The 16313-nt window shown below is 45.1% G+C and overlaps 1 protein-coding gene across 1 annotated transcript in view; it reads right to left on the bottom strand.

Annotated features, from left to right (window-relative positions):
- mrtfaa (myocardin related transcription factor Aa) overlaps positions 1-9953 on the bottom strand; it is a gene marked incomplete at both ends in the record, with an annotated part of 30174 nt that extends 20221 nt beyond the window's left edge. Inside the window, one exon of the mRNA XM_080523408.1 lies at positions 9791-9953. Within this exon, the coding sequence (XP_080379534.1) occupies positions 9791-9953 (163 nt within the window). The remainder of the gene's footprint in view (positions 1-9790) is intronic.
- Between the last annotated feature and the right edge of the window lie 6360 nt (positions 9954-16313).

Below are 16313 nucleotides of genomic sequence, written 5' to 3'. Positions count from 1 at the left end.
TTTATATCTCCAGTGGATAAAGTGAATAGAGAGTAGAGGCTAGGGGGTTACGGGTTGTTTCTGGACCAGCCCCATGTTTTCCTAATAAAACCATGAGCATTATTCAGTGTTTTACGCTTCAGCCACTCTAAGAGGAGACTAAAGATCATTCCATTCCAGCGGCTATTCCTGTAATCGACACCTGTTAAGCTGTAAACCGTAGCCTATATGTTGCATATCTAGCATGGGGTCTGACTGTTTGAGTGTTTGACGATCTCTGAATGTGACATTGAGTGGAAATGAGAATGAGGTCAGATGCAAGAGGAAGGTGTTGAGAATGGTGAAACAACCAAAGATAGAATAGATAGAACTAAAGCTTAATAGCAATGAGTCTTCTGTGGTGGTTGTAGTAGTGTTGGTGGTCAAGCTGGCTGGTCTGCACCACAGAGAATAGAAATAACTAGTAGTGAGTGAAGTGTGAATTTTCTCACAGTCTCTCCCCATGTTGAGAACAGCCTCTGTGGTTCGACCTCTCCACATTACCGACAGTCCACGCTGTCAACGCCTGAGCCAAAACATCCCCATCTTCTCTGGTGTGGGCCGAGTTGACGTAGCTAGTTCCCTCAACCACAGAGGAGTTTAAATAGGCTTTGTGGGGCAAACATGGACACGAAAACAAAACACAACACACAGAAACACAACACACATACACACAGGAACACAACACACATACACATACACATACACATAGAAACACACATACACACAGAAACACAAAGAAACACACACATACACACGGCAGATGATTTGCTGACGATTGTGCCAACAGACGACAGGCGAATTACGCAAGGTGCTGATACAGAATCTATTCTAAGCGAACGTGCTCACTCTGAAATGTCAGTAAATAACAACATTTATTCCGGTTCTCAGCATCTCACAAAAATGCGAGGTCAAATGTGAAGACGACATCGCTTTATCGTTTGCCATCTCTCCCTTTGTGCTCAATATGAGCCGTATCACTGCCTTTCTCTGCGCCTTATAAATATAATATATAATATGTTCAAATAATATTTCCTCTCCTCTTTTTTTTTTTTTACCCTAAAACTCCTATTCCAACTGTCTCTCTCTGTCTGAGCACCTTTTCAAACCGCTCCATTCTATCAAGCCTCCCTCTCCCTCCCCCCCTCCTCCTCCACCCTGACATGAAACCCTCCGGCACCTTCTCCTCCCTGCAGGATTCTATTTGTGTCCCACTCTGTAATAGCTAGGAGGTAACTCTACACTCCCTGGCCTGCTGTAGCCCTGGCCCGGCCTGGTGGTGAGGTAGAGTTATAGGTAACATTACTGTAAATCACACACCGCCCCGACCCCGCAGACCCCCCCACCCCCAACCCGTCCGACATCCGCCACCTCAAACTGCTCCATAGCAGAAATTCAAGGCCCAGGCTTGGGCCTGCAGGAAGGGGGGGGGGACACACGTGTAAGGCTTGGAGACCCAACACCACCACCACCACCACCACCTCCATCTCCATCTCCACCGTCAAGGTATGCTGCTGGCCTGGCAACCATGGGCTTGGCTGTACTGCTCATTTGACACAGTCAAACGTGCTGCCGGACAGAAAGGCCTCGGTTGCGATTTACGGAATAAATCATGCATACTAATGGTAAATGGACTGCACTTACTGCACTTACTGCCTTATATACTGCACTTACTGCACTATACTGCCTTATTCCAAAACGCTTTACAATGGCCCCTCATTCACACACACATTCACACACCAATGGCAACAAGCTACCATGCAAGGCGCCGGTTTTTGGGGTGCTGTGTCTTGCCTCAACACGTGGACACCTCGACACGTGGCCAGCCGGGGAGTCACAACCGTATACAGTGTCTGAGTGTGTCTCTCTTAAGACAGTAGAGTATGTCTCAGTGCAAGCCTCATCTTTGTGGTGTATCTTACTGTGTTCCCGTTGTCCATATTCTGTCTGTGCCTCAGGCCCTCTAGGAGTCTCAGTGTTGAAACCTGTCTCTGTGTGTCTTAGTGAACGTCAAGATCAGGACAGGGTCTTTACTAGTCTCAACGTTTCTAACCACCTCTACAGTGGTAAAGGGACTATAACTGTGCAGTGTTTGTGACCGTATCCTGGGCTAATGGGACTGTCTTGCTACACGATTAGGCACGATTCGGTATGTTTCTCTGAGATTCACTGTGATTCTCAGTGTGGGTGGGACCCTTCCTAAATCTACCCCGGTCCACCTGGGCTGGTCTCATGTCCGCCTGGCTTGGCGGTGCCAGCCTCCACAGGTTCCTGAGTTCATATCTCCTGGGCAGAGGGCCCAGTCCTGTCCTGGCGCTGGCCCATCTGTACCACAGCCACCAAGGACAGTTAGTCGGACGGACCGCCAGCCCAGAAAACACCTGACACCCACACATACTGGGTCAAATGGAGCAGAAGCAGCATAACTCAATGGAGGCGATTCAGTTAGAAACAACTAAAAACTGAATGACAGATGCAGTCTTTGCAATAAGTCTAGATAATAATTCTCAAATCTCAAACCAACTCCCCAAGGAAACCTCATTAGTGTAACAAATATATCAATGAAGCCACAGTATCATTCCACTGTCTTTATAATATCTGTGTGTGTGTGTGTGTGTGTGTGTGTGTGTGTGCGTGTGCGTGTGCGCGTGTGCGTGTGCGTGTGCGTGTGTGTGTGTGTGTGTGTGTGCGTGTGCGTGTGCGTGTGTGTGTGTGTGTGTGTGTGTGTGTGTGTGTGTGTGTGTGTGTGTGTTTGTACAACATAAGTCCCACCTTCCCTCAGGCTCTGACAAGCCCGGCGCTCTAACTCCAATCGTATTACTCGCTTGTCCATGCTGTTGCTGATTGGAGGGGGCCTGAAGGAGGCGGAGTCAATGCGAAGGCAGGGGTTGGTGTCCAGCATTGCGATCAAGTTCAAAAAGATAAATAAATGTGACTGAAAGGCAGGGCTCCCATTTAAGAAATCAAAAAAAATAACATCCAAAAACAATAAAATGTCACAAAAATAGGTTCTTTGTTCAGTTCAATCCAATCCAGTCAATAGGAAATATGACCTTTGTGATGTCTTAAACTTCACAAGTCACAGAGGTCTCTAAAACACAATCATGAAAGACATGGCACAATGGTCCAAAATAGAAGCATATGAATTCCTCCTTGTGCAAAAAATCTTTTAAAAATTCAGACAAAGAATTTCTTCAAAAGTCAATTCAAAGGGTACTGTGAACAACTGCTGTCCCTTACAACCTTCCTGTCTCTTAGTTGTCTTTTGCAAACCCTTCAAAATAGAACAAGCTTCTTTTCGACATGTCCAAAAACAAAACAATCAAAAGAAAAATTGAGTAAAAGACAAGACAAAACAGCTTGCTTGCAGAGAAATGTATCACAGCTACACGCTTCAAGAGGCAGTACTGTGTCTACTGCACCGACAAGACTGAGTGGGAGGTGTGTGTGCGAGTGTGTGAGTGAGTGTGTGTGTGTGTGTGTGTGTTCGTCAAACGCCGGTGAATTTGTGATCAAGCACTCTGTCAGCTGTTGCTGCAGTCATTCAGTCTTTGACAGACAGGGCAGGGCCACGCACACACACACACACACACACACACACGCACGCACGCACGCACGCACGCACGCACGCACGCACGCACGCACGCACACACGCACATACACATGCACGCACACACGCACGCACACCACCACCATCAGCACCTTTTCATCCTCATGGCACCTGTGATTAAAACTCATTCATGACATCACAAGAGTGGGCACCTGTGTGAGCTTCGTATACAGGCACACAGCATTCTGGGCTTAACCCTTGACACAGATACGGAAACACTTGCAGTTCCAAAATCAACCTGCGTCTCCTTTGACAGTTTCTCTCTACACTTTTACTTAGGTTCTGTCCAACTAAACATCTGTTAACATGACGCGGCATTAGACAGAGAAGCAGAGCCTTGTCTGCTGCCTGCCGCTGCCCATTAACACGTCAGCTGCCTGCTGCTCCTACCAAGTCTCATACAGTGTCACATTCAGAGGTTGACGGACAGGTGCTTGTGCTTAGATGAAGGCTGAAGTGAAGCATCACAAGGTGGGAGTACGGCGCACCATAGGAGGGATCCGGTGCTGCTTCTCATCGAGGTTAATAAACTTGACGCACAACGTCAAGTACAGACAATCCACCTTTGCCTCGGAGAGACGGAAGGTTCTTTGATTGTTGTTGACATTCAGTATGCTTTGTATAGTTCTGTCTATATTTACACCAAGCCTTGGAGTGTCTGTCATAAAAAAAAAAACTATTTACTGGGCAACAGATGCATTGCATACAAATAGGTTGTTGGATAGCACTTGTGTGTGTATATATATATGTGTGTGTGTGTGTGTGTGTGTGTGTGTGTGTGTGTGTGTGTGTGTGTGTGTGTGTGTGTGTGTAGCATGCAGGATGCAAACACACCTCAGGCAAAGCTCACTTTGACGAGGAAGGAGAAAACGAATCAAGACTGATCCCCCTTGCTGCAGATAAGGCACCAACCAAGCGCTTGCAGGGATAATCCTGCTTTCATGTATGTGTGTGTGTGTGTGTGTGTGTGTGTGTGTGTGTGTGTGTGTGTGTGTGTATGTGTGTGTGTGTGTGTGTGTATGTGTGTATGTGTGTGTGTGTGTGTGTGTACGCTTATGTCAGCCATAAATACTGATAGGAAAAGCAAATAAGGACTCACAGGGGCTATAAGTGTACCCAAAATACACTAAATACCTACATTCTGCTGTGTTAGTGAAAGTGGTAATCACTTTTATCTGCCTGGAATATGTCTCCCTGTCGAGATCATCTGGTAATACAGAACCAGTGAGTTTCAAGCCCACTGTGTAGGTAGACTGTCACGGTAAAATGAACACAACTCCCAGAAGGAACCCGTAGTGCAAATTGGCCATCACAGGCTAATGCTAGCCAATCTAATCCTGGCTAATGTTACACAAGCCTGTGAATTCTGACACGTTCATCTGCCCTTTTGATACAATAACTGTTTTATGAGAGTAAGCAAGCATAGGCCTACGTGTTGGATCTGCTACATAGTACTACTGAATACTGAACAGAATAGCTATTTTTTTTACCTAAGGAAACTAGTTCATTGTATTGACACACAGATTATTCAGAGAGAAGGGTTGTGTGTGTGTGTGTGTGTGTACTGAGGCATCCTATGACCTAGCAGTTACAGCAGCGTTATTGACCTAGCAGTTTAGTTTCATAGCAGCCCCCAGGTAATGCTAGGCCCATTGAGGGAAGCCTGCAGAGCCAAAAGAGCCTGTTATGACCAAGCACCCTAGCAGCTTAGTTTCACATTTTCTAAAAGAGGTATTCAGGGTTCTTTAAATGGAATGAACACACTGCCCCACTTCAGGGAAAAGATCAGGGCTTCAGGGTCAGAGGTCACTGTCGTTAGCACTGCTGTAGACAGAGAGGCCGTAAAGATCCTGACTCAACACTCAGTTTCCTGGACACTAATTAAGCCAAGCCTTAAGTTATATATATATATATATATATATATATATATATATATCCCACTTTCAAGGCTTGTTTCCCAGCGAAATACAATTTAATAAACGTCAGTTATAATGCCTTAAGTTTGATCAGTGTCCTGGAAACAGTCCCTAAAGCCTGGTACACACAAAGATTTTTCTAAATCTTAACAGATTTTTTATCTGCGAGAGACCCCACACATGAAGATAAAAAAATCATGGATTGAACAGTTTTGATCGTATTGTGTGTGGTGTGCTCCAATAGTCCCAATACAGAACAGGTGGCATGGCAATGCTTAATCAACTCACCTGGTTAAATGTCAAAAGTAAATTACATCACTCACTTGTGTCTTTCATTAAAAAAAATATTCTACATAGAATCCCAGAAGTACTCTATAATAAACTAACATTCTTCTCAGATGAACATCAGTACTGTACTCGGCAGGCATCAGAAGGTGGATTCAGGCTGCCTCCATGCAGAACAAATGTAGCAAAGGGAACGGTTCACTACAGAGCAATGGTGGCATGGAATTCATTACCAAGCTTTTTAGTTTCAGATAGCAACAGAAGTTGCTTTAACAAAAAATGTAAGATAATAGGGCTAATGTACTGTATGTATGAATGTTATGGAAGTGTATTGTCTGTATTTAAGTGTTTAAGATGAAGAATTGTTTGGTTTGAGGACCCCAGGAAGAATAGCTACTGCATATTTGCTGTATCTAATGGTGGATCCAAATAAACAAACAAACAAACAAACAAACAGCACACCACATAAAGATCTGATCTATGACAGTCTAGAGTCTCGTCCCCCAAGCCAGTAATCTTGCATGATCAGGGTAGTAGTACCCTAACTGACCTGTACGAGGCAGCCATGTGCGACAGGGCAAATAAATTGCCAAAGAACGAAAAGAAGAAGACGTGTCAGTCAGCTCGCTTCTTGATTGGCTACATTCCATTCACGTCACAATGGGACTCGGGAGTCGCCCACACACAGGAGGATTTTTTATCGTAAATATTGAACATGTTTAATATTTACGATCGTCAGCCCCGACCATTTTCCGAGCAGATTGTCGGGAGAAATTGACTCTTAACACACCTCACACCACAGGATAATCTTGTCGGATAATCTTTAGAGCCATCCGATAATCAGATGTCCTTGGTCGGAAGGGGGGAAATCGAGCCAAAATCAGCCAGATTATCTTTATGTGTACCAGGCTTTAATGTTGTCAGTCAGTGTTTTTCTATGACCGCAAAACGAGAGAAAATCGAACATTTCAATTCAAGTGTTGGTTCTGGAACTATAGTGCCAAAAAAGTGTTTAACACTTCAAATCAAATCACCTCAAAGTAACACAAAGTAACCAACCATGTCAGAGTTCATTTGAGGTGATTGTGGCCACAAATGTCAACCTTTTTTTAGCCCCATCAACCCCATTGTATTTCTGTTAGTGGTGGCTAAAGTTAGCTGAAGTTAGTAGCGGCTATGTAAACAACTCTGAACCATGGACTAAAGTTTCTCCTGGCCCAGGGACAACTCCCAAGGTAAGGAACCATCTGACTATAAATTGAAAAAACCCTGAACCAACCCTTTAAACAACAACAAGGGTATTCCAAGAATCAGGGTTGAAAAACAAAAGACAAGAGGCCACCTTCGATCGTTTGAAAAACAAAAATTATGTCACTACCAAAACAGTTACATGGCTTTAAGATACTGCCTTCACATCTTCACCTTCACAATTATTCCTCTAATTCCACACATTGTACTTGCAAGTGTGTATGAAATTACAAATAAACAATATAAACCCCCCCCCCCCAAAAAATCAGATTTTATTGATTTTCATCAGGTCTTCTTCAGGAAGGGAGAGAGTGCTGTAAACAAGTCTCAAATTAACTCCTTCCCTCTGAGGCTGGCCTCCAGAATGTCAGTGACCCCCCTCACCCTCTCACTAACCCATCCCCCTGGGGGGGCTGACTGGTTTAAATAGCAGGGCCAGCTGGCCACGGGGGCTATATCCAGCTCCTCTTCACCTGTGCAGATAGCAGATAGTGTTACTCACACATATCCTCCCCCCCCCCCCACATACACACACAGAGAGAGAAAGAGAAAGAGAGAGAGAGAGAGGGGGGGAGAGAGAGAGAGAGGGGGGGGGGGGGTAGAGAGAGAGATCGAGGGAGAGAACCTGACTCTACACATATTTTAAGGTTAAGGTGTTTCAAAGCCTGTTCAATAAATCAGACCATTCAAACATGCAGAATCCAAAATGAATAGGCAGAGTTGTTTTTAGAAAATATCAATTGAATTCAAATGCTTGAAAAGGATCTTAACGCAACTAGCTGACAGTGAATACAAACACAAGTGCATCTGTACTGCTATTCCCTCTCTCAGCAGTCCATGCATGGCCTGTTGCAATATTCTCATCAGCCACAAGGGGGGAGCATGTGCCTCTCCACACATAACTCTAGACACAGTCATTCCTCCACATCATACTGGGTCATATTGAATCCAACTCTCATCTGGTAGCATGTGTTCAGGGACAGGGGCAGAGATGCAAGACTATGGGGTCACTGAATGGGTTAATGGGTTCCTGTGCAGTCTCTCTCTCTCTCTCTCTCTCTCTCTCTCTCTCTCTCTCTCTCTCTCTCTCTCTCTCTCTCTCTCTCTCTCTCTCTCTCTCTCTCTCTCTCTCTCTCTCTCTCTCTCTCTCTCTCTCTCTCTCTCTCTCTCTCTCTCTCTCTCTCTCTCTCTCTCTCTCTCTCTCTCTCTCCAATATAATGCAAACAGGGAAGACATCTAGTATATACCCCAATTCATTTCTTATCCATGTGTCTGCACACACTCAGCCAGTGAGAAAACAGGAGATAAGAACTGTAGCACCGCCGAGCTACAGTGTTCTGTTGTGTACTGAGCTCTCTTACAGACAGGGCAGTATCTGGCCATCCACTCCACACTGTGACACTTACACACAAGTCTCCTCAGCAAAGTGGTTGGGTCACGGCCAGTTTAGTCATTAAACTCTCGTGTAGATCTGCACTTGAGTGAAATATTGTAGAAGTGTAAAATAGGTCACTCTGAATTGCTAGAGTAACTCTGTTTGTGTGCACGTGCGTACGTGTGTGTGTGTGTGTGTGTGTGTGTGTGTGTGTGTGTGTGGGTGTGTGTGTGTGTGTGTGTGTGTGTGGGTGTGTGTGTGGGGGTGGGGGTGGGGGTGGGGGTGTGGGTGTGTGTGTGTGTGTGTGTGTGTGTGTGTGTGTGTGTGTGTGTGTGTGTGTGCGTGTGTGCGTGTGTGTACACAAGGATAACAACATGCAGAGTTTGGGCTACAGTGTTTGCTCGTTGATTTGGATGAAGTAATCCCCCAGAGATAATAAGATAACTATGTAAACTCTTCTCAGCTGCCTGGAAAGGATGTGTGAAGACACTGAACACACTGTTGGATCCTGAAATGATGCTGCTGTTGCTTGCTTGTTGTTCAGGTGCATGTCTCATAGCTTCCATTTGCAAGAAGAGACTTTTGGTGGGAAGGTTTTCTGTGTTGTCACTCAGGAAATGTTATCCACTAACCAAAAGGAATGTGCGCGCTGACACATATATATACACACACAGACACACACACACACACACACACACACACACACACACACACACACACACACACACAAACCCAAGATCTTCCTCCTAATTTTTCTTCAGAGAGGCTCCAATTCAACTGGGTTTCTTTCCCGGACCACTACCACCTCCTCCTCCTCCTCCCAGAGAACAGAAGAAGAACGAGAGCCAAGCGCATTCCACCTGACCTTTGACACCTAAATGCACGTGCACTCCTCTCTCTCTCGTCCTCCCCCTCTCTGAAACGTTTCCTGGCATGGTAACAGCTCAGGGATACGAACCTCTCCCTCCTTGACCACTGTGAGAAAGAAGCCTGGACAGAGAGTAAAGAAACAGCTGCTCTCTCTGCCATGTTAAAGAAAGGAGGCAAACACACTGAATGTAATTAGCGAAAAGAGACGGTACAAAGAAATGGTGTCGTTTCCATTTGTCCTCCACAGTGTTACTTGCCCTGCTAACCTGCATGAGTTGATTTTGGAGTGAGCTTTTTGAGGTGTTGATTACTCATCACTAGCAGTAGCGCTATATAGCACGATGAGCATTGAGTATTGAGTTGAAGGTGCTGTTCACATTCAGAGAACTGTTAAAAAAGTACAAACTGACGGATGACGGATGTGAAGTCGCCAGACTACGGGTTGGATCGGATCGGAACTGAACTCACCATTCTTCCTCTCTCGAAGGGGCAGCAGGTTGGGGGCGGGCTGCAGCGAGAGCTCTTGAAGCTCATTGGTCATGGCCTCACTTTGGGGGCTGGGGGCGGGGCCAGATGATGCAGCAGGAGCCGAGCCGCAGGGACTAGGCCCCTCGCCTGACTGGGACTCCATGGTCGCCACGGAGACTGGGGGAGGCAGACCTGAAAGATAAACACACAAACAAACCTTTCAAACAGAGATCGATAGACAGCTGAGGAGGATGAGTGTTAAGTTAACATTGTAACACTTATAAGTTACGGCAAACAACATTATGGACAAATGTCTGCACAACTCCTTCTAATCGCCTGAACAACTCCCCATAGGCAGCAAGAATGCATCATCGCGCAAAACCTGACGTTTTGACCACATCCCCTCAAAACAACTAGGCAGCCTCACAACAGCAACCTCGAGTCCCTCTCACATCATCAAAATAAGATGTCCATCTACATCCTCAACCAACTTCATCCTTCAATCCAGCTGCCTCATCCTTCCTTACATCACACCCTGCCACATCCTCTACCCTCCTCCAGCCCTCCTGTCCTCTCCTCTACTCCCCAGCCCTCCTCTCCTCTACTCCCCAGCCCTCCTCTCCTCCACTCCCCAGCCCTCCTCTCCTCCACTCCCCAGCCCTCCCTCCCCCTCTCCTCCTCTTTCCCCTCTGAGACTGTTTGTCATTCCCAGTTATCTGAGCTGCTCCACAGTAGTTAAGACGTAACAGACACGCCGGTGTCCCTAACCCAATAATGGCTCCGAGGCTCCATCGCCATGGCAACGTGCGCCATAACAGGCCTGGAACACTGGGCTGAGCCAGTACCACGGTACTGCCCACCTGCCTCTCGCCATGGCAACGCCTCTTACATAACCCAACCTCTGCCCAGTGCGGGCATTTTTTTTTTTTATGGGATAGAGACAGTAGAGATTGACAGGAAGGATGGGTGAGAGAGGAGGGGATGACATGCAGGATATGTCGAGGGTCGGACTCGGAATTGAACCAGGAACCATGTGATGATATGGTATGCGCATTGGTTTGCTACGCCACTAAGCACTCCAACAGTATTGTTGCGGTGTGTTGGAATGTAATTCTCTCATTATTCCATTAGTCATGCAGTGTGTGTGCTGAGGTTTACTCCTTATGAACACAGTGTATAGAAAAACTAAGCAGACTGTTTTTAGTTCGTAGGTTAAACAGCAGCATAAATGCAACTGCAGAATACAACAAGAAACAGTATCATAAGAAGTGGTGATACAGTAGCGTTGTTAGAGTGTAATAACACTGCAGCACGGCAGTAATAACACTTTGCTTTCCACTCCAGTGTGCTGAAGCGCATTGCATTGTGTTACACTGCGGACCATTGTAGTCCTGTTTAGTGCCTCGTCACATTGTTAAATCTGTGGGAATCATCATGGCAGTAACCTGAGCCCAGTGGAGGATTAACACACACACACACACACACACACCGACACACGCGCGTGCACACACACATACACACGCACACACACACGTACACACACACACACACACACATACATACATACATACATACATACACACACACACAGACTCTCACACACACGTGCGCGCACAAGCACACACACACACACACACACACACACACACATACATACACACACACACTCTCACACACACGTGCGCGCACAAGCACGCACACACACACACACACACACACACACACACACACACACACACACACAGAGACACAGAGACACACACACACACACACACACACACACACACACACAGTGAACCAGAATCACAACAACAGCTCTGGGGCCACGTTCCAGAGGCTTCCACTCCAGAGGATTCCACAATCTAGCTAGAGTGAGGCTCCGACCGCCGAGCAGTGTCCAAACACCACAGCATGTTGTTAGTGCCAGGGAGCATGGACATGGAGGCACTCAGGAAATTGTGGAAAAAGTGCTCCAGGGTCCAAGGTGGCGGAGAGGGGCCAGGTCACTTGTTGCTGACTCACATTACGGTAACTGATGGGACAGTCAATCAAAACAATGACATTGATTGATCAACCTCAGTTGAATAGAATGGAATCCAAAACAGAGTGGAACAGAATGATGACTAGAAACATAGATTGAGAGCCTACAGTCGTGGCATAATATAATGATAAAGCTTGATAATTGAACTGACTAAGCCATAAACATGGACATTTCCTCCGGTCATGCTTCGCTGGAGGAAGGTCAGCCGGTCTGGATCATGGGGCCTATGGTCATATAACCCATGGAATTGGAATGAGTGACTGTTGACTTGAATCATGGGAATGTCGGTTCTAACGGAGCATTCCTACTCTATGATAGAAACTCTGAACAGCAGCCATCTTGGCTGGTGACCTTCAGTTGAGGCGTAAATCCTCCTTCAAGCAAACAACAACAATCATTTTTATTTTTTTCCCAAAGCAGCCTAAACAGGTTCCTAATGTGCCATGTCCGTTTCCATGGCAACCCATATTGGCTGGCCCTTTTGTCGAACCTGCTCCGCAAGCTCGTCTCTTCCACTACCCACCCCCCTTCTTGGTCTAGGAACGCACTTGAAAGGGTGTCTATCAGTTACACTGCCATGCCTCTGGATATGGGAGGCTGGGGTAAAATGTAGAAGTCAATTCAAGTCTACTTACTAATATGCTGCATTTGATTTACAATATTTGCTGCCTTTTTTCTTCTTATTTTTTAATTTATTTTAATTTATTTTTTCATCAATGATGTAAATGCAGTCCATGTTCAAAGTTCGCTTCCAAGGGTTGTTGACACAGGGAGTCACGTGTAATTTACAGGAAAGTTTTAATTAATGCTTTTATGCTACTTACAAATTACCTTAAACACTAAACAATGTTCATAATGAGTTGTTCAACAAAGCTGATGAATAAATTCCCCAAACAAGCTTTGAATAGAGATTGTCCAGAGACCGATAGTGAAAGTGACATGGTAGTGAATGTTTGTCTTGTGACAAGGTTATATCGGATTATATTGATGCATGATAACAGCTGACAGGTTAACCAATAGATAACACTGAATGATCAAGACTTTGTTTACATTAATGAATTTTTTAAAATAAAATAAAAAATTATACAAACGAAAAATAAAAAGCCATGAGTAAAAAGACCAATGAGAGACAACTGCATCAAGACGCTTTATAAACGTTACAAGTGATAATCAAAATAATCAGCATAACTGACAACAGGTTTCCATAACAACACAAGACTACTGTAGCATGTACTGTGGACTGATGGAAGGTATCGCCACATTGCAAAATCTGTTAGGGGTCAGTCAGGTCATGTTATTTTACCTAGATCTAGATTGTGTTCCTGTATCCCTTCATTTGAGTCTTTCCTCCACCAGGAATCCTGCTAAATGGACACTGACCTCAAGACATGTTGGACAAGACATGTTGGTACAGACAGAGTACCGTACGTTCTAACTTAGAATTAGATCAATCGTCTGCCCCATTCTCTTAATTCACTATACGGCGCTTATCTTTCAAAACTTGTCCAACAAAATTCCACTGATAAGGGCTTTTATAACTCAGTCGTGTTGTTTCTGAGACCTGTCTTCAGAAGCGGTTTGGCCATCTGGTGAACCAGGAGAATTCTCAGTGGGCCGGTCGATCTGTGGGCTGCGGGGCCGGTGGTAAAGAAAGATATGGGCCAATTCACCAGGGTGGGTGAAAGTCCAGGGCCATTTTCTAGACCCAGGTTGTCTCTGCCTGTCTTATTATTCAAAACCAACACCCAAGAAAAACTAAAACCCTTCTGGCTTTCACTTTTTGTTCTGTGAAACTATTGGTTGTTGGAGTACGACACCCCAAATAGTGCCTAAGCCTTGTGAATCAATCATATCATCCCATTACTTTGTTATAAACTAGGTTTCTTTATTAAACTAGCCAGGCAGTGAGTACTGCCAACACGCCAGACTTAATGTGCATAGATCTGAAATGACCCGCTTAATCATTTCCACTGCCAAAACCAATGACATCATCGCCTGGCCTCCCTCCATCCCCCTATCATGCTCGGCTACGGCTAGTAGAGGAACTGAACCCCAGCACCCTATCATCCACAGTCTCTTTACTTTTCTTTCACACTGGAAAAGAAATGTGTTTTCACTGTGTGGGTGTGCTGTGACTGCCAGAGTCACAGGGGGACAATATGCTCTAAAGCCCCTGTCCTCTTCTTGGGAGTGAGTGGCAGTCTTGCTATCTCTGACCGTCATGCAAAGATGTTGTAACCGCATCACAATGCCACTGAAGCTGCCCGATGCAGTTATTACATGACATGTGCTTAAACCGTGTGGCAGAGAACTGGCCATCACATGTCTACACTGTTACAGTACAGCAATAAAAGTCACTGGCATGGACTGGTATGGACGGTACGAGACAAATTAGCCCAGCTTACTGTAGGTATGGCATTACATACATAGAACAAAAGCAGGAGCAATATCTGTTCAAATAACTTTCAGTCACAGTAGACTAATCAAGCAAATAACAAGGTAGGCATAGAGTCCATCTACTGTACCATAAAGTGAGATAAAGCTCTGGACAGGGATGAAAAGAACTCAAGTCAAGACTCATAGAAAGAGAGAGAGAGAAAGGCCGGAGAGCAAACAAACAAAAGTGTCAAGTTCCGAGAAAGGGATTTAGGCCTACAATATACTGGCATAACAACATGATATCAATAACAGAGAAACTAGCAAGAGAAACTAAAGCAAGAGGAGCAGAGGTGTGAGAGGGAGATTACCTGGGGTGTTTACCTGGTTTACTTCCTGTTAAACAAGACCCTGGGGGTTTCCATTTCAATGGGGTTTCCGCTCTCACTGTGAAAAAGAAACAATACATGGAGAGGAGGAAGAGGGGCAGAGGGAGGGAGATGGTGAGAAAAATATAGGTAGATAGAAACGTGTTATAAAAACCAAAAACAGATCATCGTCAAATCATAATCTTTAAACATCTGATAACATTTCTTTTTGAGGGGGGGGGGGGATTATTTTTCTTCTCTAGAGCTGTCTCCTCACAATCTCATTTTAACAGTAACTCAATTAAGAGTAGGCTAACTTGTTTGATTGAAATCAGATGCTGGACCACCCCATTACTTGCAACGCTATCCCTTCAATTTCCCAAATACAACCAGAGGGAGTTTGGTCTGCTGAGAGAACAGTTTGTGGTGTGGTCCAAAGAAAAGCAAAATCGATGAAATCACTAGTCATAGTTTGCAGTACAAGCTCCGGAGTTTGAGAGCATCACTGAATACACAGCTGCTAATAAATCATGGGCTGATGGGTACCAAATATTGAAAGTTTCTCATGAAATAGCGTAAATGTTGAGGTTGTACATTTTCAATCACAACACATTGTCGTCGTCGTCGTCGTCATCATCATCATCACAAGTGGGTCTGCTGGTGTTGGTACTCATTTCAACATGCTGAAGTTGCTACAGACCATTTGACGGTGACAACCACACCAATAGGCAATATCTTCCAGACCTGGCTTACAAGATCAATGGGGTATGATAGTGACAACTTCACTAGCTGTGTCAGGCACCTGATGCTTATGTGCTGAATGCAATGATATAATATAGGCCTAGCTGCAATCCTCAATTGCAATACTGATGCTGCATCCCAAACAGAGCTGGTTAAGTAGATGGATTGAAGGATAGACATGATCCTCAACATCATACACAAAAGACAGCGGAATGTTGGACAGCTTGTTGCTAGTGGCAACTGAACTATGCTGAGATGTGACTTGATTTAGTTGGTGACAGTTAGTTAGCTGGCAACTTGATTTAGTTGGTGACAGTTAGTTAGCTGGCAACAAAAAAACAGCCCAGACACCAAACAGAACACACAGCACATCATCATCATCATCATCATCGTCATCCTGCCAGTACTGGCTGAGGACCACCACATGTAAGATTACTAACGACAACTAGACAACAAATCCATGTCTCTTGCTAAATTGTCTGACTACAGACATGCGACGGGGGGTGGCTGTAAGCTAATTGGCTGCTTGCATTGTGTGAAACATGCTGCTACAGTCAGTAGGATGGCTGTCAAACTACTTGACCATCTTTATCGTATGCTAATTGCTCTATATTATGTAATAAACACCGAGCTACTGTAGCTAGCTGCTAACTATGCTAGTCGTAGTACCTACCTAGTTTCTGGACGTTGTTGCTCTTATTCTTCCCATGTCATGTGACCTGTGTTTATGGAGGAGCACTATCAACCAGATTGACCAAAAGACCGACCGACACCCCCACTAAACAAAAAAAAGAGCTTCACGTAAATCTGTCCGCGATTGGATTGGCTGGCTAACTGACAGCTGCTAGCGAGTCCGCTAACCACAGGACATGTCGCCCAGGCTGTCACCTCACCTCGCCTCGCAAAACTGGAATCGTATTTGTATCGTTCGCATTCAATCGGTGACAGCAGGAAAGTAGTGATGTCGATTCGGTGCGTTGGTCTTCGATCAAATCAA

The sequence above is a fragment of the Nansenia antarctica genome, assembly GCF_963989245.1.
Source record: "Nansenia antarctica genome assembly, chromosome: 2".
Classification (NCBI taxonomy): Eukaryota; Metazoa; Chordata; class Actinopteri; order Argentiniformes; family Microstomatidae; genus Nansenia; species Nansenia antarctica.
This window is presented reverse-complemented; position numbering and strand designations above follow the sequence as displayed.